At 50.6% G+C, this 24,885-nt stretch overlaps 1 protein-coding gene across 6 annotated transcripts; it reads left to right on the forward strand.

The window, feature by feature from the left end:
* The first annotated feature begins 151 nt into the window (after positions 1–151).
* Positions 152–23,606, forward strand: DAZAP1 (DAZ associated protein 1). Of its 6 annotated transcripts, none has more exons than XM_051810959.1 (13): positions 152–304; positions 5,697–5,737; positions 6,170–6,336; positions 6,640–6,705; positions 7,274–7,384; positions 9,584–9,632; positions 13,921–14,003; positions 17,169–17,322; positions 18,515–18,544; positions 18,975–19,115; positions 19,922–20,104; positions 20,428–20,490; positions 22,651–23,606. In XM_051810959.1, the coding sequence occupies exons 1-13, from the start codon at positions 273–275 to the stop codon at positions 22,821–22,823; spliced, it is 1,293 nt and encodes a 430-aa protein (XP_051666919.1). In that variant the 5' UTR covers positions 152–272; the 3' UTR covers positions 22,824–23,606. The 6 variants fall into 6 exon arrangements, with proteins under 6 accessions (XP_051666919.1, XP_051666920.1, XP_051666921.1 ...); XM_051810960.1 differs by having other exon boundaries at positions 7,277–7,384; XM_051810962.1 differs by lacking the exon at positions 152–304 and adding an exon at positions 1,414–1,789.
* Positions 23,607–24,885: the final 1,279 nt, after the last annotated feature.

Raw genomic sequence — 24,885 nt, forward strand, 5'->3', positions numbered from 1 at the left:
CCGCCTGGCCCCGCGCGCGCGGCCCCGCCCCTCCCTGGGCGCGGCCCCGGAGACCCCGTAGCGAGGGGCGGGTGCGCGCGCAGCGGCGGCGCTGAGGGAGCGCGAGCGCGCGGCGGGGGGGCCGGGCCGGGCTGGGGGCGGCGGGGGGGGAACCGGGACACGGACACCGGGACACGGCCGGCAGCGCCCGCCCGCGGCCCCGCCACCCGCCGCTGGCACCGCCGCCGCCGCAGGGCACAGCCGGGCGCGGCCCCGGAGGAGCCGCCGCCGCCATGAACAGCGTGGGAGGCGCCGATGAGATCGGGTGAGGGGAAGGGGGGGGGCGACGCGCCGGGACGGGGAGGGGGGGTGGGGGGGTCGGTCTCGGTCACCTTTCCCCGCAGGCTGGAGCGAAGGTCGCGCCGGGGCTCCCCCGGGCCGGAGGATGCTCACGGGGCCCGGTGCCGGACCGCTGAGGGGTGTCTGTGCGGGGTCGGGGGGCGCTGAGGGGGAGCCGGTGCGGGGTCAGGGGGTTAAGGCGGGGCTGTTCCCGGGTCGGGAGGTGCTGAGGGGGGGCCGGTCCTGGATCGGGGTTGCTGAGGATGGAGGGGGGGGCGCGTCCGTCCCGCGTCAGGGGCTGTTGAGGGCGGGCCGGTGCCGGGTCCGGGGGGCTCAGGGGGGCCCGGTGCCGGTGCCGGGGGTGCTGAGGGGGGGTCCGGTCCCGCCGTGAGGGCGCCCCGGTGCCCGAGCCCCCCCCCTCCCCCCCAAACCCCCGGTCACGTGACCGGCGCGCGCGGGGCTGCGGCAGGTGCGCGCGCCCAAGGTCACCCGCCCGCCGCGCTTCCCGCGCCCGCCCGCACCGAGCCCCGCGCCCGCCCGCTCCGCATCGCGCCCGCACCGCACCCGCCCGCGCGGGGCAACCCGGGAGCGACCCCCCGGCCCGGGCACCGCCACCGTCCCGCTCTGCTCCCCGCGCTGGCGCGGCCTCACCTTGAGTCCTGTGTGCAGTTCTGGCCGCCACAGCGTAAGAAGAGGATTAAAGCCATTAGGGAGCGTCCAGAGGAGGGCAGCGGAGATGCTGAAGGGCCCTGAGGGGAAGAAGCCGTGCGAGGAGCGGCTGAGGGCTCTTGGTGTGCTCAGGCTGAGGGGAGACCTCGTTGCAGTTACAACCTGCCCGTGAGGGGAAGCGGAGGGGCAGGCACTGAGCTGTGCTCTCTGTGAGCAGTGATGGGACCGTGTGGGTCCCTTCCGACCCAGGGTGTTCTGTGATTCTGTGAACCCGCCTGTGGGACTTTGTTCCAGTGACTCATCAGGGCACCCCGAGGGGCTCCTCAGGGGAGGAGGGGGCACTGAGAGCCTCCCCTCACCCCCCATGTCCCCCAACCGTACCACCCTCCTGAGCTCCCCTCTGCTGTCCTCTGCGTGGGATGGGCTCTGGACAGGAAAATCCCGGTTTTAAGGATTCCAGGGGGTTTTGTGCCTTCAAACCAATAACCTGACACAGGTCGGGTTCTTCTGAGGTGTGTTAGCAGTCATAGAAAGGCTTGGGTTGGAAGGGACCTTGTGGACCATCCAGTTCCATTCAGTGTTGTGCTACTTCAGAGCCATATCCAAAAGCCTGTGACATAGAAATGATCAGACTGCAGACTTGGGCATGAGAGAACTCTAAGCAGCAAAAACAAAATTAAAAGACCTCTGGCTGGTTCTTCCACTGCACATTTTGGCACAGAATTTGCTCCTCAGGACTGGTCACCTTGTTTGAAAGTGGAGCAGACACGAACCACTCGCCCCGAGCTGCCTGCAGTGCCTTGTAAGCTGCTTATTTACTTCTTGTTCTTAATTTGTAAATCCTAAAAATACAGGAGGCAAGATAAGCGATTGGAATATCGTGTTGGAATGGTCTGGGTTGGAAGGGATCTTAAAGATCATCTGGTTCCAACACAGGCCCGTTTAAATATGTAGGTTTGGCTCTGAAAGTGTTTTTGTTTGCACCTGGGCCTTAACCACTGTCTGGTGCCTTCTGAGAGAGCTGATCAGGTCTGCCCTCCCAGGCTCAGGGGAGTGCCAGGCTCCAAGTTATTCCATGAACTGCCATCAGTCCCCTCCTGAGCAGGCTCGGCTGCCCCAGAGCTTGTTCCTGGAGGGCTGTTCAGGATGTGATCCTTGGAGCTGCACTCAGGTTGGGGGTTAATCAGAGAGGGAAATTTCTTTATCCTCCTCCCCCAAAAGTGCTCAGAGGGAAAGGTGAGAGAGTAAAACAAAGGGCAGCTCTGCTCAGCTGCCGTGGGGAGGAAGTTCTGGTTCAGAGCTTTGGGAGAGGCTCTGAATGGGAAGTTGGGAATTCAGCTGCTTTTCAGATCTTAAGGAAAACCGCTTAGGGAGGCTGCAGGTCTTGCAGGTGTGTTGGTATGGGCAGGAGGGGCCTTGTGAGAGTTATTTGTTGTAATTGTTTAGTACTTAGGACTGTTTTGGATGGAAGAAAAAGGCTGATCTCTGTCCTTCTGTCCTGCAGCTGAGACCTCAGAGGTGTTAATCAAACCCCAGATTACCTATGTAGGCGAAGAGTTGTTGCTTTTGTTGAGTTTTGGTGTTCTACAATACCTTTTTTACTAATTCTGGGATTATTTGCTCCAGCAGCAAGTACGTTTTCAGCAACAAAGAATAAATTAGCAATTAAAATTCTCACAGGAAGTAGTGAGGCGGAACTTCTGAGGAGTCATTACCCTGCTTCCTGCTCCTGAAGGGATCCCTGTGGGGAATTCTGCTGCACCTGGCAGGGTCTCACACAGCACACCCCGTTCCTACTGGACAGACAGACCTGCCCAAAGCACCTGGGTCCTGTTGTCACCTGGCTGTGCTGGGAATGGCTTTGCATTCCACTGGGGATGGACTGTGGCACGCTCTGACACTCCAGTCTGGAACTGTGGAGCTCTGGGGGGTGTCAGTGGCTGTGAGGACAGTGGTGGCAGTGGGTGCAAACCAATAACGTGGGAGAGGAGCTGGGGGCAGACCTGTGAGGGTCTGTGGGTTCCTCTCGAGGGGCAGCTCCAGTCTCTGCTCTCTGTGAGCAGGGACAGCACCCAGGGAACAGCTGGAGCTGTGTCAGGGCAGGGTCAGGTTGGGTATCAGGGAAAGGCTCTTCCCCCAGAGGGTGGTTGGGCACTGACCAGACTCCCCAGGGCAGTGGGCACGGCCCCAAGGCTGCCAGAGCTCCAGGAGGGTTTGGATGATCCTCTGGGGGACAGAGTGGGATTGTTGGGGTGTCTGTGCAGGGCCAGAAGCTGGACTCAGTCCTTGTTGATCCCTTCCAACGTGGGATATTCTGTGAATTTAATAGCTACCAGCCCATAAGCTGTTTGGAGCAGAAGTTTCTCAGGATGCAGCGTGGGTAAGCCCTTGGGAAGGGGCTGCTGGTGGTGCTGAGCTCAGGCATCGAGCACTCACCCAACCATCCTGCCACACAGCTGTCCTGCACAGTACCACATCTGGAGCCTTGTGAGCTCTGCAGCTAATGGATTGGTGAACTCTGGCCCTGCTCTCTGTGTTCAAACCAATCCATGGAGGAGCCCAGGGCAGGGGATCCCTGGCTTTGGCATTCCATAGCTGTGTTTCCATACAGCTGCTGGAGCTGGCCCTGGGCAGCCCAGCTTTTCTGTCCCAGTCCAAGTAGGGTGACTACAAATAATTAATAGTGGGATGGGAAGGTTTCAGTGACCTCCCTCCCTGCACAGCTTGGTGTTCTCTCAGAATGCAGCTGGTGCTTCTAGATTGATCTAAAATAGATTGATCATCTGTACCAAGCTATCAGATTTAGTTAAACACCCAAACCCAGTCCATGAGCTCAAATGCAGTTGGTCAAGGCAGTCGCTAACACACACCAAAACTTCAGTGTGAGTGTAGCATTAGATCAGCAGTTTTTCCTTTGCTATTGGGAAATAGAGTTATTTCCCCACAGAACTTACTTTCCCCAAAAACAACAGCCCGAGGAGCACAGAGATCTGTGTGTGTTCTGTGTGTGGAGAGGGGCAGCTGTGGAAGCCCCCAGGAGACCCAGGTGTGGAGGGGACGGGGGGTGAGGTGGGGCTGTCCCAGAACAGGCCTGTTGCTGAGGGCTGGCGGGTGTTGAGCAAGGCCCTGAGCCCGGGCCAGGAGCCCGAGCGCTGCCAGAGGGAGCAGGGGGCACTTTTCCAATCCTTGAGGAAAACTTCCTCATCCCGAACGGGCAAGTAGGAAACAGGCCTGGCTTGAGAGAGGGCAGGGGAGGGGGACATGTCCTGGGTGTGCCCCTCTTGGGAGGCCTGGGGAGGGGGGCAGGGGAGGGGGCACGTCCTGGGTGTGCCCCTCTCGGGGGGCCTGGGGAGGGGGCCGTGTCCCCGGGCACTGCGATAAGGCCGGAGCAGATGCAGCCAGTGTCTGCCCTGACACTGAGGGCTGTGCTGGCTTTGCATGTCACCAGCTCAGTTGTTTTCTGGCTGCTCAAGGAGACGCTTTGATCAGCTCTTAACAGTTGGTCTGGTTTTTTGAAAGACAAGACTTGTGTCACGTCTCAGCCACTGACTTGGGAACACAATTTGCCCTGATGGAACAGGCTCGTAGGTGCTGTGCAGTGTTGAATTTGGTCCCCTGGCTGGTGCAGAAGGGTCGTGACGTGATGTCACACCACAGAAGTGAATCAGAGTGGAAGGCAGGACCTTTCAGTTGCCAGGCTTTCAGTGCCCTGGTGCTCCCAGTGCACCTGCAGCTCTGGCTGGGGTGACTGGGCTCTCACTGCCATTACCTGCTCCTGAAAAGGGCAGGTGAGAGGAAGTTTAATTTTTTTTGTTAGGAGGAATCCCACCCTGTTCCTGAGAACATTGTCCAAACACTCCTGGAGCTCTGGCAGCCTTGGGGCTGTGCCCACTGCCCTGGGCAGCCTGTTCAGTGTCCCACCACCCTCTGGGGCAGGAACCTTTCCCTGAGATCCATCCCAAACCCTCCTGACACAACTCCAGCCATTCCCTGGGTCCTGTCCCTGCCCACGGAGAGCAGAGATTGGAGCTGCCCATCCCAGGAAGCTGCAGACCCCCACGGGAGGCTTTTTTTTTTTGAGTTGGTGCTTCATGCAGAAAGGGCTGAGTGTTGAGGTGGCTGTAACCAAGCTTTAATTACAGAGTAAATGACTTTGGTGGAAGTTTTGTCACACCCAGAAGTTGATAAAGAGGTGCAGAGCTGGCAGCCTGGCAGGGAGCTCCTCCGAGCACTTACCCAGGCACTTGGGCGTGCTGTGACATGAAACCCTGCAGATTTGGGTGCTCTTTGCAGAAGATGAGTTGTTCCAGTTTTAAGCAGTTTGGGTTGGGGGTTAGCCATGACTTTCCCATCTGCTTGGCGATATCTCCAAGCTGGATTATCCAAAGGTTTCCCAACGAGGGGCTGGATTAGCGCTGCTCTGTTATTTAGGACCTGCCCCACAGGTTTGTCTCTGTCTCAGGCCTGGCTTGGCAGCTGTACTTCTGCTTTCCCTCCAGTAGCAGATGCTGGCAGACAGCAGTGGCTGAGGGTTTGTGGGTGAGGGAGGGAGGGTTTGGTTTAACCAGCAGGCTCTGGTGTGGTGCCGCCTTTGTAGGGTGTGCTGGAGGCCTCGGGACCCCCAGAGCTCTCCAGGAGAACCAACTGGGGCCTGAAATAAGATGTAGCCTCTGATGTATCCCCTAAACCTGCCTGTGCTTTGTTTGCAGGAAGCTGTTTGTGGGTGGCCTGGACTGGAGCACGACACAAGGTGAGGGATGTGTGCTCAGGCCTTGGGCCTGTGTGGGCAGCCCAGAGCAGAGCTTTTAACAGACCCTGCTCTGCTGGGAGCACTGGGCTGAGACTCTCCTGCTCCTCTCTGCTAATTAATAAACCTCTCTGTAGAGAGAGCTCAGCTGTATGTTAACACTTCTGGGGTTATGTTTTCCATCAGTGTTTGGTGCTGGAGTTTTTGTCAACTCAGCCATTTTTACGATCACTTTCCTGTGGTACTATTTTCCATTTGTATGAGTGGAAACAAACTGTTATTTAGCCTTGGTTTACAGGAAGTAAAATGTGATCATTTTCAAAAGATGAGTTGAAGTGTTTCACTGTTTGCTTATCTGCTGGCTCATAGCTGCAAACACAGTCTGGTGCTGTCAGTGTCTGGTTCTGTTTAATATTTGCTTTTTTCCTTTCACAGAAACTCTCCGTAGCTACTTCTCCCAGTATGGAGAAGTTGTAGACTGTGTAATAATGAAAGACAAAACAACAAATCAATCTCGAGGATTTGGATTTGTCAAATTTAAAGATCCCAACTGTGTGGGAACAGTGCTGGCCAGCAGACCTCACACGTTAGATGGCCGAAATGTAAGTTGCTTTTGTGTTGGGGTTTTTCGGGGGGGGTTTTCTGCTCCAGATCCAAAGATTTGCTTTAAATTCTGGCTCCTCATTTGCAGACTGGAGAGTGTCCAAGTCACCTGGTTGTTGGTTTAAGTTGATTTGTTGGAAGGCAGCTCTAACTCAGTGGTTTGGGTGACGATGGCTTTGTGCTGAGGAGCTGGGTGTCAGCAGTGCTGGGTGTCAGCAGTGCTGGCTTCAGCTGCCACAAACAGTAACTTTTAGAGCAAAATTCTGCATGCTGAGGTCTGACCAAACTGGAACTTCTTCCAGATTGATCCAAAGCCATGTACACCTCGGGGGATGCAGCCAGAACGGACACGACCGAAGGAAGGATGGGTAAGGAAAGATCCTTGTGTATCCTGCCTGTTGTCCAAGTTCTGGCTTAGCTTCTAGCAATTGAATTGAATTCCCTGTTACAGGGAATTATATCTGTGTTCTAAAGGCAGAAGTCAGTGTGCAGGCCTCGAGTGTGAATTTATTTCTGAAAAATGTCTTTCACTTGGATCTCCGTGGGCAGGCTCGAGGTGCAGTGCAGTGTTCATGAGCACTTGTGGCAGTCTGGGTGTGGTGTTCCTTAAGCTCTTAGTGCTGCTTTTAGTGAGTTCTTCACTTGGGAGCAGTGGCTGATGCTGTTCCAGCCCACTCCACACCCTGCAGCTTCATCAGATGTCAGTGTAGAGTGAGTGAATGGCCTCAGAACACAGGCCCTGGATTTCTGGTCCTTGGAAGAACAGGGAACACTGAACTCTGAGCTCGGGACGTGCTTTGCCTCCAGGACTGGGAGACTTCAAGGCTGGAGCTCTCCCCTCAGCCTGCAGAGCCCAGTGGTGGTGGTTCAGTGTGAAATGGCAGAGGCAGCTGACTTGGTTGTCCTTCTGACTGAATCTTTTCCTCCTTGGTTTAGCAGAAAGGATCCAGGAGCGATAACAATAAATCCAATAAGATTTTTGTTGGTGGGATTCCTCACAACTGTGGCGAGACAGAGCTCAGGGAATACTTCAAGAAGTTCGGAGTGGTGAGTCACTGGGGGAAGGGGCTTCCCCCCTGCTGCCTCCTCTCAGGGTTCCTCAGGCTGGCAGATTTGGGGGGAATTTGGACAAACTGCTGCAGGGGCACGTGAAGTGTTTTGTGATAAGCTGTGGTGAATGTTGATGGTCTGGAAATGGCTCTTGACAGAACCCATTGCTGGGGTGGGATTTACTGTGCTGCTTCTGTCTCCTTGCTTCAGTCTGCCTGGTACAATGTTCTGTCCCTTCCTCCAAAACTCCCAGGTTGAGGGGGCTTAAGAATGATTATTTTTGTCTCCTTCCCATCAGTGCATTACAGCTGGGCAGTTAAAAGTGCCTATTGATATATTTTTCTAGGAACAACAAGTACCTCAGTGGGCTGAACTATAAGCTCCTGGTCTTTGTGCACATACAGGTTAAATTTGAGTCTCCTGCCACTGTTTTGGGAGCAGTAGCTGCTTTAAATCACCACCTGGAATCAGCTGAGCTCTGGTGTCCCTGGAACCTCCATCTGAGACAAACTGCTACTCATGTTATACAGCTTTTAATTCAGTTTGTAACCTCAGACTGAAATTACTATTTCTTCTGATTTGTGGGGTTTTTTTCTCTATTTAGTTTTAATTCCCATTTATCCCAGGTCTCACTGCCCCTTTAGGATGATAAACCATTGAATTAAATAATTCAGCTGTGAATAAGTTTGAGGAAGTTAAAGATTGCCTGAGGTAAATTCAGGACTGTGCCAGTGGACATGAACTTGTCACCTTTGAGTGGCATTTAGTGTGGTTTTTTTTATGCTTAAATCACTTTTCTCTAGGATTTCTTAGTGGCAGCAAAGGATTTGTAGAGAAACAAGTTTGTCAAGAGTTAGTCATTTATCAGCCATATTTAAAGTTCCCTTGAGATAATTTATTTAAAACACAACAAGCAGTGGCTAACAACTGTTTCTTTAGCCTGAAAGGCTGCAGTAGGCCCGTAATAAAAACAGGGAGCACGTTCCACAGCTGTGGGATGTAGTTTCTAAAGGCTCTTCCTCCCAGACTTGGCTTTCCAGTTGTGCCCAGGCTGCTGGGGAGATAGAGGGGATGTCCTGCAAGGGTAGGAGGCAACAGCCACAGCTGGAAGTGCCTTTGAGAGTAAGGGGTAGCACTTTATCATAGGATAGATATCAGGAAGTGCTCCTGCAGTTGTAACGAGTTCCTTTGCAGCAGTGGAGCCAAACAAATGTTTTGTGGCCACAGACACTGATCTTAGCCATGGTGATTGCTGGGTGATTAAGGCCATGGTGACCCAAATGGATCAGAGAGGGGAACAGTCTGGCACTGTCCCGTGGCATAAACCCCCCCTGGGGCACCCAGCAGGGTATAGTCAGGTGAGTGTGCATGGTCCAGGAGCTCAGAGATTTTCTAGCTGTAAATAAAAGGCCAAATTGTGTCAGAATTTTAAGCTAACTCAGGGGATTCTAGTAAAAATACCCTGAGATTGTCTGGAAGATGTGATTCCATAAGATCACATCCCTTTTGTGACCACTTTTTGGCACCTGAGGAATTCCAGAGCAGTTCCTTCCAGCTGTTTTAATGTTGCCTTTGACATAAATGTTCCACCTCTGGCTTTGTTTAAATTGTAGCTCACAGTGGTGTTTATTCTGAGAAAAACAGTCTTGAAGCCCTTGAAAGGCAATTTCCATTTTTTTCTTTTTTTTTAAGCTAAACCCAGACTGTTACTGCTCATCCAGAGCTTGGAGGGGGTTTGTAAAGCTGTTTAAAGCATCACTTTGACTGGTGCTCTGGGCCACAGTGGTTCCTTCAGAGCACTAAATGTGTTTGGAGCTCAAGCTGATCTTCATGGTGAGAGTGAAAGTGGCTAAAAATGGGGAAAGTCATCTTGTAAGGAGCTGCACTGATGAGCCCTTCTAAACCAAACCTTTGAGGTGTGGTGAGGGTACAAACAATGTAATGGCCTTAATGGTGGATTAAAATGTGAAGTGTGATGAGACAGTACAGCAGCTCTTTGGATGGATGGATGGATGGATGAACTGAGGCTTTCTAAACTCCCAGGAAGAGCAATATTCCTGGGTTTTGTGCTGTGCCTGGGGTTGGTGGCTGCAGCTGAGCTGTGCTGTGTGGGTAGAGGGCAGGACCCAGCCTGTGGTGACTGTTCCAACCCTCCCCTGGCAGCACAGTGAGCAGAATTTCCCTTCTCTCTTCCAGGTCACTGAAGTTGTAATGATCTATGACGCAGAGAAACAGAGGCCCCGAGGTAAAGGCTGATCTAGTTTGTCCTTGAAATTTCTTCATACTCTCCTATAGTCAGATGGCAAACTATTTCACACCATCAGAAAAGGTAGATTTTTTTTTTCTCTCTTATGTTGCCTCAGGAAAAAGAATAATTCACTGGGCAAACATCACTTCAAGTCTAGACTCTTCATCTCCGGCTTCACTGGGGTCTGCATTTCAACCCAGACGTTTCATGCTCATTTATGGGGGTTGTTTTTTGAGATGAAATGAAATTTGATTCTCAAGCCACTTCTGTGGCTGAAGGTACTTTTGGAGGGGGAAAAAAATGAGCAGATTTTCCTCCTATTGCACATGAAAGGTATGTTGGGTCTGTAAGTGCATGGGCAGTGCTCCAGCCAGAGCACGAGACAGGACAGAATCCATCCCTCATCTGCTTTTTGGTTTGGTTAAATGGCTTCACCTCAAATTAAAGCAAAACACTCCTTAAACCCCACAGAATAATTCTGAAACATGTATATATATATTTTTTTTTTTGATTGGGACGTACAATCCCTGTATACCAGGCTGCTTTTTAAGAGGGGGAAAAGCCAAGGCCATGGAAGATTCACTAGATATTGAATCAGGTTGGGAACCTTTGGTCAAAATACGAAGCAAGTTCCATGTCAGCCACGTGCCATTGCATCCACCATCAGTTTGCCAAGGAAGAGCCAGTCCTTTAGCTTTGCTCCCACCCTGTAGCATGTTGGACATGCTAGAGAATAGTTTGCCATCTGAACTTTTCATTTCTCTTCTGCCTCATTATTAAGAAATATATCCTTCACTTCATATTTATTAAGCTGTTAAGTCTTAGTTTTATTTTTTAATTTAGACATACATCCTTAGTGACATATTTAAGTGTTTCATAGTAAAGTATGGTAATGTTAAGTAAGTTCTTTTTTTGTTTCTTTTCTCTCTGTGAATTGTTTGACTGTGATTAACGATATCTCTTTAGATTTCTTCTCTCTAGGTGATAATTTATCACAGAGGTACAGGCCAGTTCCGCAGTCAGAGGAGGGACGGGCTTTGTCTTTTATTGGAGTGTAAACGAAGTTTCAATATATTTGTTTTTTTGTTTTCTTGCTTTAGCTATCCTAATCTTCTTTCAGCAGATACCTTTGAATTAAGCAGCACATAAATCCATCTGTTTCAGTGCTCTAGAGCAGCTGGTTTTGGATAGAGGAGACAAAGACACGGGCATCCCAGTGTGATTTGGGGCTGGAGTTCTGAAACATTTCAGTGATTATTGTATCATCTCTACCTTTGTAATATTTAATCCCAGCCTTGCAACCTCTGAGCAAAAGGTACTAAAACATCATGCCTGGTCTGGATTAATCCTGTCTCAGTTAATGGCTTCTCTGCTTAAAGCTCTACTAAAAAAAAGCCAGGGAAAGGAGGGCTTAGGGTAAAGCACAAGTGCCAGGTGGGTGGTGAAGGTGGGAGAACAGGTCTGTCTCCATCCACATGTTCTGCAGAAGACTTTCCCCCTTAATTCATCTGACTTCTTAAACACTCCTTGAATCCTCTTGCCCTGCCTTTCACTTTTGTGCTGTTACATTCTTTTTTTAGTGTGGTAACTAACAGTCATCTCCCCAAATGGCCTTGTCAGTCCCTGGGCGGGGGGTGAGGAAAAATCCCCTCTAGTTTGTGTTGGCTTTTCCTGGCAGTGCCTCCCAGAACAGGATTTCTCTTGCCTTGCCTTTCTCATCTGTGTTCTCTTGCTGCTCTGTCCCCCTGTCCTTTTAACACGATGCCTAAATGATTTATGGAACTCCAAAGGCCAGTTCAGTGCCATCTCTCCTTGTACCCTTCTCAGTTTTGCCTTCTCCCATTAGCTTTGCCACCCTTCCTTTGGAAGTGCACGTCATTTTACTGGTTTTCTGGTAGGAGGGGGGAGAATGATCCCTGTTCTTATCCCTGGAGCATCCCTCTGCCTTCAGCCCCTCGGGAGAGCCCTGGGAACCAGAGTCTGCCCTGGAGGAGCTGATGGTGTCAAAATCCACGTCATCTCTGCTGCCTCTCAGTGCTGCCTGTTCCTGCCAGCTCTGCTGCCAGCTCTGCTGCCAGCTCTGCTCCAAGCCCTTCCCAGAGCCCCAGGCCCAGGCAGTGTCTCATCTCTGACAACAGAGCGCCTTTGCTGCAGTCTCTGCTTCTCCTGCTCTCTGTTCCTGGCCAAGCAGCAGCTGGAAGGGACTGACAGGGCCTCGCTGTGCTCCTTCTCCTCTTCCCTTGGCTGCAGACGAGCCCCAGCACTCTGGGCTGGTCCTCTTGGAGTCCTGCTCAGAGCAGTGTGTTTCTGCAGCCTTTAACAGTGTCCTGTCCTTCACAAACTAAAGCTGGGGATGGTGGGTTTCATCACTTCTCTGTTTAAAACTTCACCTTGGAATTTTACTGTTTTACTCTGAATTCTTCACTGTTCCTGATCTTGTGGTGTTTGACCCTTTTAAATCCCCTGTTTTGGTTTCTTTACTGGCTTCCTCAATGACCTCTTACTCTCCCTCTTCCTCCCCCTCCAGCCCCATCTCACAATCTCTTCCTGTCCTTCAGTCTTGGAATCAAGTTGAGCCACAGCCTTCAGACATAGATGGAATCCATCGTTTCTCTTTCCCATCTCTTTTTAGATAAAGGCTGGAACACTAAACACGTGATTTAAACACAAATACTTTTCCTCTGGCTCCAATACTCGGATTTCTGGTTAACTCAGACAAATATATTGTGATGAAATGCTGCTCTCAGCTTGGAGGCTGCTTTCATCACAGCTCCACTAAACTTCGTTTATACTGCCAGTTTCTTGTGTGTGGGAAATGCCAAGTTTTTTCCTTTTTATTTTCAGTTTATTTTAGTGATGTCTTTTGCTCTTGTTGCTGACAGCAGAATTTGACCTGCTGGAATCTATTTTGGCCTGTATCTTTGTGTATTTTTATATATATATATATAAACTTTCTCTACACTAGGCCTCTTTGGGCTTACCCAACGCAGTTGGATAAGCGTGGAGAGACATTCCTGTGCTAGACCCTGTATTCTGTAACGCTTTAGAGCAAGATTTGGCTGCTGTCAGCACTAGCTGCAAAGCAAAACGCAAACCAAGGGGGAGATCTTGGGTTTCAGAAAAGCAGAACCGCATCCATGTTCCATTCGCTTCCGACGACGCTTCCGACGCCGCGCCTCGGGTTTCCTTTCTAATCCGTACTGCTCTCCCCTAGCTAATCCAAGGAATGGCACAGTTCCTGGTCTGCATGTGTGTCCCTCCCTGCCCGGGGCCGGGCTGTCCCCAGCAGCCCCAGTGATGGCATGGCCGGGTCCTGGGGGATTAACCACGATTTTGCCACTCCCTCGGCTGCACCAGCAGCTACAACCTACGTGCAGTGGTTCTCAGAGGGACCCCGAGGAGGGGCCGGTCCTGGGGCTCTGCCTCCTTTCCAGAGCCTCCTCCAGGCTTCCAAAGCTGCTGGATCCAGCTGAGCTGCCACCAGCGAGGGCTGTGGTCAGGGAAAGGGAACGAGCCACCCGTGGGGAGCTGCAGCACCTGGGGGGCAAAAAGGGCTGAAAAGAGTTGTGTAGATTTCCAAGAGAAAAATAGCAGGAAATACAAGAAATAAAACAGATTAAAGACGTGGCAGCGATGCCACATCCTGTATAAGCAACACCCTACAGGGGTTGCTGTGCTGGGAAGGAGTAACACCTGTTCTGTGCTTTTTCTGAGGTGTGGGGAACTTGAGAACCTCTGATGTAGGTTGTTAGTTTCTGAAGCTTCTCATTCATCCATGGAGTGGTAAAATTTTCCATGCTTTAACAGCTACATTTCAAAACCAACTTTCTTATTTTCCACGGAAAAATAACTGGAAGCTGGGCTAAGGGATGGGAGGAAGTTGCTTTGCAGCTTTGGGGAACAGGGGGAAGATAGGTTTTCCTTGGGAAACTAGGCTGAGCGAGGAGGAGCAGCAAAGTTGCTTGACTTTAACCTGCTGTCCCACAAGTATTTTGGTTTTAGCACTTTTTTTCCATTTCCTGGTAGGTGGATGAGGAATAAAATCAAATTAAAAGCCGGTTAACGAGCTCAGTTTGAAGTTGCATGTGTGAACCCACGGCAAGGCACTAATTGCCTCACGACAGGAAGTATCCATTGCAATTTTGGCAGAGTTTTTGGCAATTGAACACAAGTGTCGTTATCTGAAACCCCTGCTTGAACCCTTGGTCTGCCCCTAATACTGTTCATCATCCTGTTTTGTGTCACAACACCCTGCTACCTTGATTCACTCTTCGTCGTTGGCTAGGTTTTGGATTTATTACTTTCGAGGACGAACAATCAGTGGACCAGGCTGTCAACATGCATTTTCACGACATCATGGGCAAAAAAGTGTGTAGTTGTAGTTTTATTTTACCTTAAGAAAGAACCAAGTCTTGGGCAACGAGCGATTTCACTGGGCAGTGAAACTCAGTCCTTGACCCGGGTGGGAGAGCACGGAAGTCCAAATTCAAGGCTTTATCCATGAAGGTGGGGAAAGTCTGAGTTTGCAGGAGCGGGTGGGAAGGGCAGCTGAGGGGGTCAGCCTGAGGAGGGGAGGGCTTGGATTCAGCCTGAGGGCTCGGGCTGTGGGCTCTGCTGGTCGGGGTGAGGCCTTGTGTGTACAGACCTGGGGTTCTCTGGCAGAGCAGAGCGCTGGCATGAGCTGTGCTCACAGCCCTGCTGTGGTGCAAGGAGAGAAATCTCTGATCTCCAGCTGTCTGAAAAGCAGAATCCCAGTGAAATCCGAGTTGCTCAAGGCTTGGTTTAAGATACCACTCCTTCAGATGTAACTCGATGCTGAAATTTTGAGGTGGTGTGAGACAATCTGCTTTATATAATCTTAAACTTAAAAAGGAAAAGGGAAAAAAAAAACATCCTGAAGGATTGGTTTTTTAAAAAATTGGGTCACTTACTGTGAAACTTTGATACCAACCCACGTACTCTATATAGTATTTAACCACAATGCAGTTAAGTGACCTCTGGTTGTTTCATCTTCATACTGTGTTGTCAGCAAACGGGCGTTGCATAGGGAGGAATTTTTTAGGCTCCTTTGATGTTACTCAGCAAGGAACATGCTTCTACCTGTGGAAAAAAAAAAACCCTAAAAGCAAAGTGAATTGTTGCAGGACACCCAGGTTTTATAGAGAGAAAAGAGTAACTTAAAGAAAAACGAACCACGGGAAATTCTGGTAAATTGAAGTCCTTGCAGCTTTAAGGTAGATCCAGTTTTTAAAGTAAATGTTAAAACTGCTAAACTTAGAGTGAGGAGATTCAAGAAGATTTTTACATTCCTTAAATGATTGCATTGTATGATTTATTTTTTTTGTTGTCTTTAAAGTCTTTTATGTGCTATTTGATAAGCATTTCCTTACCTAGCGGGGGAAATATTCTGCATATCAGTGGAGTTCTGGTTAATTATGCAGTAAATAATGCCTTTAATTCCTATGAACTCATTTGGGGGTGAGAGGTGGGTGATTTCCTGACAGTGGAAACAAAGGAATGTGCTGGTGTGATGCAGAACATCAGGGCATGTTCTTGGCTCCTGGTGTTTTCCACAGTAGATCCCAGTGGTCTGTGTGTGAATTACCTGGATCCTGGTCTGTCCTTGGAGCTGCCTTCAGTGAGCAGAGCAGCAGATACAATGGGAACAAAGGGAACACATCCCTGAGGTTCTGGGAGAGGCTGGAGAGCCCCGAGTGAGCCTCCAGATGTCCCCTCGTGCTGCTGGCTTTGGGACATGCTCTCAGTGCTTCCCAAACCAGCCCAATTCCAAACAGAAATAATCTGGGTTTCCCCTTTTTCCCTCTTCCAACGTCACACAAAGCAGAATTCAGGGATTTTCAGCTCAGAGCAGTGGAGCTGCCTCAGTCCTTGGGGTAACCTGGGCTTTAGGCAGGTGTGGAATTTGAACCTCCCTGTTCACAGGGAATTTTCAGTCCTCACTTTGGCAGTTCCCCGCTTCCAAATGTGCACTGAAAAATTAATGGGATTCTTCCACGAGGATTAATGAGCTCCAGATCCCCTGCTCTCCTCCACTGCCTAATCATGCCTGCTTTAAAAATGGTATCTCTGTCTTTTTGGTAATTAAAAAGGTATTGCTGAAATGAATCCATATGTTGTTGAAAGGGAGGGGGGGGGGAAATTAAAATTGCAAGAAGGCCTCTGCTTTTGTAAGCAATAACCGAATTCCCTCAAGGCAAATGTGTTAAGACTCATTAATTTGAGTCCTTTGAAAAATTCCCCTGGTTCCTCTCTGGCAGGGCCTTGAGCTGACAGAGATTTGGTTACTGTCATGTCTCATGTCCTTGGGGCACTGGTGGGGGGGCGTGGGGGGCTTTGTCCTTGCCTTGTGCCTGTTTCCTGTTTGTTCTCCGACATGAATGGCTTTTAAGACATGGCAGGAAGAATTCTGAATACTTTATTTTCCATACTACTCAGGCCCCATTGATGATTGAGATTTATTTTCTTTGTACTCTGGCACCCATTAAAATTAATCATGAAATGAAAAAAAAAAAAAAAAGCCTCGAATTCAGTGAGTGCTGAGAGGGTTTCATTAAATCAGGGCTGTTTTTTTTTTTTTTTGAGAGGTTTATGTTGAATGTGCAGCTTATTTTAAGTAGGTCAAATGCACTTATTCTGTGGCTGGGAACACTAGGATGTTTTATCTTGGAATAAAATAAGTTAAGCACTGTGGCTTACTAATTTTTAAAACAGGAGGGGTTTTGTCACTGACTTAACACAGTATGAAGATTTGCTTCTTATTGACTCAACTGTCCATTTTTATTACTTGCATGTTTGTTTACTTTTTTGTTAGATGTAATGTAAGATTCTCTTATCACATCCATTCCCTCTGACATTGTTTGAGTTAATTGAGATTCTTTAAGCGTTAGCCTGGGGAAGGTAAGTCTTTATCTTCCATTAGACATTTAAATAAAATCTTAAGTTTTAAAAAAAAAAAAGAAAACAACATTTAAAAAAAAAATCAATCAAAAATGTGTGTTTCTCAGGTATGAGCTGAAATTGCCATTAGCTGGGGTGGGTTAAACTGTCACTTCCAAATGAACCCCAAATGTGTTTGGTTAAAGCATTAGTACCCTTTTTCAGAGCGGCCTCTTCACTCAAAATTCTGGTTTTTTAACTGAAAACGTTGTCTCTGTGACTCCTGCCTTGCCCATTAAATCAGCCTGTCCTGAACATACAAGATTCTGCTGTTGTCAGTGCAGAGCTGCTGTAAGAGGGTACTGCTGTTTTAAGATTAAAGCCAATGACACTCAAGTGATTTTTGTAGGATGTTTTTCTCGGAATCCCTCAACAGTAGGACTCGTAATGTCTTACCATCACCTACACAGTACCTGAGAAACATTGTAAATTACCGGCCTTAAGTTTAGTAATTAAGTACTTAGACATAAGTCATAAGATGCTAAGTGTAGTGTTAAGTGTACCTGCGGGTGTGTGTGAGGGGTCGGGGGGCTCCGGGCCCCCCCGGCCCCCCTGAGCCTGCCCCTGTTTGTTTAGGTGGAGGTGAAACGTGCTGAGCCTCGGGACAGCAAGAGCCAGACTCCGGGGCCGCCGGGGGCCAGCCAGTGGGGGAGCAGGATCATGCCAAGCGCTGCCAACGGCTGGGCAGGGCAGCCCCCTCCGACCTGGCAGCAGGGATACGGCCCACAAGGTACCACCCGCCCGCCACGGGCACTGCTTCCCAAAAACCTGCTCCACACGGGGCACGGGGGGTCTGGCACCTGTCCCTGGGGTCCTCCAGCTGTTCCCTCTGGATCTGCCTCCCCCTGCCCTGGGGGGACTCAAGGAGGTGTGGAGGAGGCTCCGGGTACAGGAGCGAGGCCTGCGTGAGACCCCGGTGACAAACCGGGTCGAAATACGGCTTTTTCAGGGGTGAGGCAGTTTCAGAGGAGGTTATAAGGAAGGTTTGAAAGGGATGAGGGGAAAACAGATGGTCTTGTCTTTGGATTTAATTGCTTAATGTAGCCTGGAAAAGCACCAGGCGGCTCTGGGGCTGGTGGTGCAGGAGCTCTTGCTGCAGCTCAGGAACCCCCCGGGCCGAGGAGCGTGGCTGGGTTTGATGGCTGCTCCCCCCACGGGGTTCTGGAGGCAGGATAAACACGCTGAGCTCACCCAGAGACAGTTTTGATAACTCTGGAGAAGTGCAGCGGGATAATTGAGTTGCTGTGAGAGATGAGAAATGTTCACCTGGGGGCTGGAGGGAGCGTGGCTGCTCCATCCCTGCTCCCATGGGGGGGTGGCAGTGCAGGGAGGGCTCCTTTCCCCACGGTGCTGATTAGCTGGGAAGCTGCAGCTGAGGGCTGACACTGGGCACAGATGTGCTAATCTGCAAGCAGAGAAACTCCATCATTTCCAGGCGGTGATTAGTGGGGAAGATGATACCTGATCTCCCGGAAAGATTAATGGCAGGAGCAAACACACTTATCCTTCAATCTCAGAGCTGCAGCAGGGGGGGGGAAGGCTTTTCTATGGTTCAGAAACTTCAAAAACAACTCAGATAAACCTGGTGGTAAATTACAAATCCTTTGGATGTTTGGTCTGCTGGGATTCTCCAGGATTTTGGTCTTTACAGTTGGTACGTGGCAGCCCTCAAATGCTCCATCTGATTTGGGTTTGGGGACTGCTGCCTCTTCTGAGTGTTGTCTGAATGGTTCAGAGTCTTTCCAGAGTGGGGTATTCAGAAATAGGCCCAGAATATTTCTTGGACCCTAAAAATAGATGTGTAAGGGACACTGGGAGGATACCCAGTCTACCCCAGAGCCAGATCCCTGCTCTTGCATCATCCCTGCTCCAGAGTGGGCAGCTTCAGCCATGTCTAAGGCTCCTTTTTTGTTCTGTTGTAGGGATGTGGGTGCCAGCTGGCCAGGCAATTGGTAAGTACATTACATGGGACCAATCCTGACAGAAAAAATCCTCCTGAGTGCGGGCACAGCTTCTTTGAGCATTCACAGTGATCTGGGGGTTTCTGTGGGATTTAACCTACATTTAAAAGCTTGATTGAATTTGTCCTGGAAGAACGAAGGGGAAGACAGTGGATTCTTAACAGCTCAGTAATGGGAGCTGACACACATGCTGCTGCTCCAGCCACATTAATTTGTTATCAAGGGATTACATGCTAAACTGCAATTATTTACAGTGGGGATACTTGGAGGACAAATATTTCCCAAAGAAAGGATTTATAGAAGGCTGAGCCTGCGTTTGAAATCCATCCAACAGCCTTACCCCATCTAGAGGAAGCTGACTCCAGCAGCAGCTCCTCAGTATTGATCTGCTTCATTTTTGGGGTTTCTCTTGGTTTTGCAGGTGGATATGGACCCCCCCCTCCGGGCAGAGGAGCTCCTCCCCCTCCTCCTCCATTTACCTCATACATAGTCTCCACACCTCCCGGGGGATTCCCACCTCCACAAGGATTTCCACAGGGCTATGGCACCCCTCCACCATTTAGTAAGTGACCCTCAGAGCTGGAGCACATCCAGCACCAAATTCAGCTTTTGCTCATCTTCCCCTGGACTTGGATTTTCCCCCTGTGTCTCACCTATCCTTAACTGTTTTCTATTCTGAGCTGTAATTAACTATATCCTTATTTTTGCTGGTGAGTTGAATTATTTTTTTCTTGGATGCAGTAATGATTTATATTCTCTGGTTTAAGTCTGTGTTGCTGAACAAATTTAGATGTATTTTGTACCCTTGTTACAGCACCTGAGAGAAAACTTAGAGCTCACTGCTCATGGCCAGACAGAGATTTTTGGAGGAGCTTAAGGAATTAAGGTCACAACTGGCATTGGAAATACAAATAGGATTTTAGCATCTCCCCTCTTCAGGCCATCTTTTCAAAAGTCTGGTCACAGACCTGGTTTAAAGAAGGTGGAAAGTAGCCCCCAGTTATCTGGAGTAGCAGATAGCACCACATTATCCTCCCAAGATCCTGGATAACACAGCTTCCTCCTCATTCCTCACGTGGTGTGAGCACAGAGCTGGGTCCCCAGGTCTGCTCTCTCCCTCCCTCTGTGCTGGTTGCTGCAGTCTCTGCCTTGGGGGGGACATTTGTCATACCTGTGGCAGGTAAGTTGTCGGGGTCTCTGAGCCATGGTGGTTACCTGTGTAAGGGTGAATCACTGTACACCCAGTTTGGTTTTAATAGATTAGGAATGGGTTTTTTTAATTATACCATGTTCTAAAGCCAAGCAGGACGTCGGGGTGGTGTTCACCTGAGTGTTTTCACATGTGTTTTGTACTTGCTCGTGTTCCAGGTTTTGGTTATGGTGCTCCACCTCCTCCACCTGACCAGTTTGCCCCCCCTGGGGTCCCTCCTCCACCTGCCACTCCAGGGGCAGCACCACTCGCTTTTCCTCCACCACCACCACCATCTCAGGCAACTCAGGACATGAGCAAACCCCCGACTGCTCAGCCAGAATTCCCTTACAGTCAGTTTGGTGAGTAGCTGCTCGAGCTCCCTCCCCTTCCCTTGCCTTGGGTAGGGAGTCAGTGCTGGGCACAGTTTGCCAGCACTGAGGGCACTGCTCTGGGATGGGAACGCTCCCACCAGCCCAAGCCATCCTTAAATCATGCAGTAATCAAGCCAGAGGGCTCTTTCTTAGTCAACTCTAAAATGTTGCTTGTGTGCTGTGAAATAATCTTCAGAGGCTTGTGCACTGCCAGGATGAATTCCTGGTTTCCACTCCCCCCAGATCTGTGGGTAAAACTTTTTGCTCCAAGAGCTTCACAGAGCTCACGGTGAACTTTTTTTGTGTAACAGACCTTGAGATTGGAGAGCAGACTTCAAGAGTGAAAGCAGCATCGAGAGGCAGGCAGTGCAGGTGTAAGGATCCAAGCTGGTGTCTTTTCCTCCCTTTTCCCATTCCTTCCCCAGCTCTCTGGAGGTGTAGCTCTGTAAAGCTTTGTTGTGCTCTGTAGATGACTTTCAGGTAGGTGATAGAAGACACTGAGGTAACAAGTTTTAAGCCAGGCAGACAATACTACAAAAGATAAAATCTTGTAAAAATTGCTAGACAAGTGCTTGTAAAACTTCTGAGTAAAACTTCTGCTGCTGTTCCCCGTGGAAGCTCAGAGGGAATTCTCATTCTCCTCTTGCTCCTCTCAGCCCTGTGCTCGAGCAGTGCTCTCCAAAGAGCTCTGCAGAGAACTCTCCAAAGAGCTCTGTACTGCTTTTTTTTTTTTTTCCTTTAAGGGATTGTAATTGGTCACTTTTACTTCTGAAGGGAATTTTTGCAAGCAGCAGCCCCGTGGATTCAGGCTGTTCCCTGCCTGAACACGTTCTCCATGTGGTAGTGCTGCCTCGTGTGAAGTGCCTGCAGAAACTGCACTGAGATAAACACTTCACAAAATCTATTTAAATAGATGCTATTCAAAGTCCCAGCAGTGTAAAGCAGACACTGAAGGAGGATGAGCCTTTCACATGTGTTTGTAAAGCAGAATTTGTTCTCGTGCTGAGGAATTTGAAATGTTTTTTCATTTGTTTGTTACAAACATGGTTGATTTTCATGGGTGGTTTTGCCCTCGTGACTCAAGGAAGTTTTTCTTGTCCTGCCAGAACTTGGCTCTCTGCAGACTCTTTTAGGGGGGTGAGAGGCAAGAATGAGGCTCAGATGTGGGGTTTTTGTGTAAGGGCAGTGCAGCTCCTCATGTTTGTGAGCTGGCTGGGTGAAAACCCCCAGCTGAACTGGGCCTGACACTGTTCCCTGGCCAGGCTTTATCCTGGTAATGGATCCAGGCTCCTGAGCCAGACAGTCCAAGCATCCCAGACAGAGGGATTGGAGCAGGGATCAGCAGCCAGGGGAGGAAGGCAGCGTGTCCTGAGTGACTGTGCAGGTGTGTGGGGGGGTTTCCTTTGTGATAAACAACGTGAGCCCGGGGGGAGCTGTGGTTTGCACCACAGAGCTCTGCACTTGAGTGGCAGTAACTCAGGGTTTGGTTTTTTCCACTCCCAGTGAACAATTCAGCTGCAGTTCTGGGTCCCTGCTTGTCTGTGTCCAAACAAATGCCAGGGGGAGCATGTGGGGCTCCCAGAGACTGTCAGAGCTGTGGTTTAGGCTTCATTAGTGGCAGCAAGTCCTGAGGGACAGGCAGAGCTTGAAACTGAGCTACTGAAGATGTGCTAAGAGACTTTGTTTGGGATTAAGAGAGTTAAACCTGCTCTAAGCCTGCTCAGAGAGAAGCAGCACTGCAGAAATGCACTTGGTAATTAGGAGCCTTAATACCATCCTTCAGAGCAGGGGCTGGCACTGATGCCAGGATTAAGAGTTGTATTTAATTGCAGGAATTTGTATTAAATTTCTCAGTGTTCCTAATTTACATTTAGTTGTGTTTCTTATTGGCAGCAGGAATTCTGCCCAGTCCTCCATCTGCACCCTGGTTTTTTTCCCTGTCCCCAGGTTCTGCTCCCTCTGTGGTGTGGGTTATGTCACAGAGAGGTGGTGACAGTGTCCCCGAGTTGGGCACAGTGTGGCAGAGAGAAGTGCTGGGGGAGAACAAGATGAATACTGACTTGTGGGTGCTTTGGCTGAAAGTGTAGTTGGGACACGGCAGGTTTGTGGGTGTCCAGCTGGTGAAGCAGAGTGTGGTAACTGCGTGGTCAGTCTGAGGCACTCTGAGATTCCAGGGAACTCTTCTGGCCACACCTCTGCCCGTGCTGGACCTGGCAGCTTTTAGCCAGGCAAGAACCCAGCCCAAAATGAAGGTGCCCAGAAGGAGTGACAGCCCCCCTGGGAGCCCCCTGGGTGTGACTGGAACTGCCAGCCTGGCTGGGATCACCCCAAAATGCAGCCCCCCCGTTCCTGCACACCTGTCCCCTTCTCCTTTGTGCCTGCTCCCCCTGTGTGGAAGGTGAATCCCTGTGGGAGCCCAGGGCAGCTGCATCTCCAAGGGGCTGGGCCGGGGGTGTCCCAGGGGCCCTGCACCACGGGAGGGAGCGGAGTTTGCTGCTGCTGGAAGCTGATCCTGTGCCTTTCCCTTCTCCCAGGGTATGGACAAGACTTGAGCGGGTTTGGCCAAGGTTTCTCTGATCCCAGCCAGCAGCCCCCTCCCTACGGAGGCCCCTCGGTGCAGCCCTCCAGCGGCCCCCCAGCCGGAGGCAGCGGCTTCGGCCGGGGCCAGAACCACAACGTGCAAGGATTCCATCCCTACCGGCGCTAGCCTGGGCTGCCAGTCAGGGAGTGCTGTCCACAGGGAGCTCTGGGACCAGCTGAACCCCGGGATCCCAGACTTCTGAACTTGTGACAATCACATACTTGATGGAAGAAAAACCTAACAACAATTTTTTTTGGGGGGTGGGGGCAGATGGCTTCTGAAGGCAGAGCTGTGGGTGTTTGGACTGCAGTTTTTAAAGATTTTTTCCTTTCTCTAACCCATCAGCACAAATAAAGAAAATGTCACTGGTTCAAACTACAGGGTTTTAAAAATGTCTTCAGCTTTAATTCAAAACTTCAGGTTTCTTTTTTTTGAAATTATTTTTCCTGAGCCTTTGTTTTACCGTATATTGTAAACTTTTATGTTTAAAAGAAAAAAAAAATATATACATTTACAGATTGTGAAATTTTTAAGAGAAATTTTCTACTATGTATGCTGGCTTATTTTTTAATTTAAAACAGGGTTTCCGTGAGCGCTGTCGGGGGGGGGGGAGGGCTGCAGCCCCTCCCTCCCTGCCCAGGGCAGCGCTGGGGCGGAGGGATCCGAAACTCTGGGAGTTGACAGAAATCTACTGAGTGTATTTTGCTGTTGTTGTGGGGGGGCAGAGCTGGGCCAGGGCAGGGGCAGGACCCGCGGGCACGGAGGCCCTGGTGGGTCTGGGCCTCCCTCGGGTGCCGGGGGCTCCGCGGGGTGTAGATTTCCCTCAGGCAAAAGGTTTCGGTGCGTTGGGCACTGGAGTGCTGAGCCCTGGTTTGAATAAAGACAAGAACCTTTGGATTAGAAACACCAGCCTGTCTCCATTTTTCTGGTTTTTTTTTTTTGCTTTTTCTTGTGAGTTTGGGTTTTCCTGAGGAATCCGTCGGCAGAGTCGCCTTCCCTGGGGGGTCACGGGCTGTGCCCTCTGGGGGGGACACGGCTGTCCTTGGCTCCCACATGGATCACATCCCACCTGCTGAGGGGCTCTGACCTGGATCACATCCCTCCTGGCCTGTCCCTCTGTTGTCACTCATGTCTTGGTGGCAGTGGCATCCAGTGCTGCTCTTCACCCAGCCTCGAGGCGTCGAGGCACGGTGGCAAAATGGGCAACTTATGGATTGACCAGCTGCTCTTCAGTGGCTGTAACTCTGACCTGGCTCTTCTGGAATGTCACCCTGGGGTTTGGCTCTGAAATGTGGGGTTGAGCCCTGTGGGAAAGGGACTGGCGGAGGTGGGACTGGCCCTTGGCTGAGGTGAGAGTTCATGTCAGACCCGAATCTCACCCACGGAACCTCCTCCAGGGGCTGGGTCTGTGCTCATTAGTCCTCTCTGCTGTAATTAATCGCTGTTAATGAGGTGGCATTGCTCTGCACTCGTGCACTCTGGGATGTGGAGGTCGCTGGGTCGCTCTCAGAAGGGCTTGGTACAGTTCAGAGGCTGTTCTGTGGTTCGTGTGGATCGTGCCAGTTCCTCCCCGTGGATGCTCTGGGCTCGGATCCTCATGTCTCTGCTCCTCACTCCCTCACATCCAGAGCTCACATGCTTGGAGCATCCCTGGAACAGGAGCTGCTCCAGTTGTGGTTTTGTGCAGGTGTCACTTCTGAGACCACCCGGACCCTGGGTGAGGTTTGGGCTGCAGGAAACACCGTGGAGAGGATACAACCCAACAGCTCCAGGGACACACGGAATGGAGCGGACCTGACGTCTGCAAGCTCTTCTGGCACAAAGGGGTTTGGATTCGGGTCTCTTCTGCACAAAACTGGCTCTTCCAGGTTCCCGTGGGCCGTTAGATCTGCTGGAACCTCCCGGACCGGGGGACAAACCGGATCGACTGGGCCTGAGAGGAGCCTGTTGTGCTCTGCCACACCCGGCGTGTCCTCGGCTCAACCGGGAACAGGCTCCAGGGGCAGGGCAGCGGGAGGGGAAGGTCTGGGGGCGAGGGATGGAGGTCCATGGGTATGGGATGGAGGTCTGGGGGTGAGGGATGAAGTCTGGGGTTGAGGGATGGAGGCACATAGGTGAAGAGGGAAAAACTTTGGGTGAATGATGAAGGTCTGTGTGTGAGGGATGAAGGTCTGGGAGTGAAGGATGC

The sequence above is a fragment of the Manacus candei genome, unplaced genomic scaffold, assembly GCF_025592945.1.
Source record: "Manacus candei isolate 608988 ecotype Guabito, Panama unplaced genomic scaffold, ASM2559294v1 h1tg000080l, whole genome shotgun sequence".
NCBI classification, from domain to species: Eukaryota; Metazoa; Chordata; class Aves; order Passeriformes; family Pipridae; genus Manacus; species Manacus candei.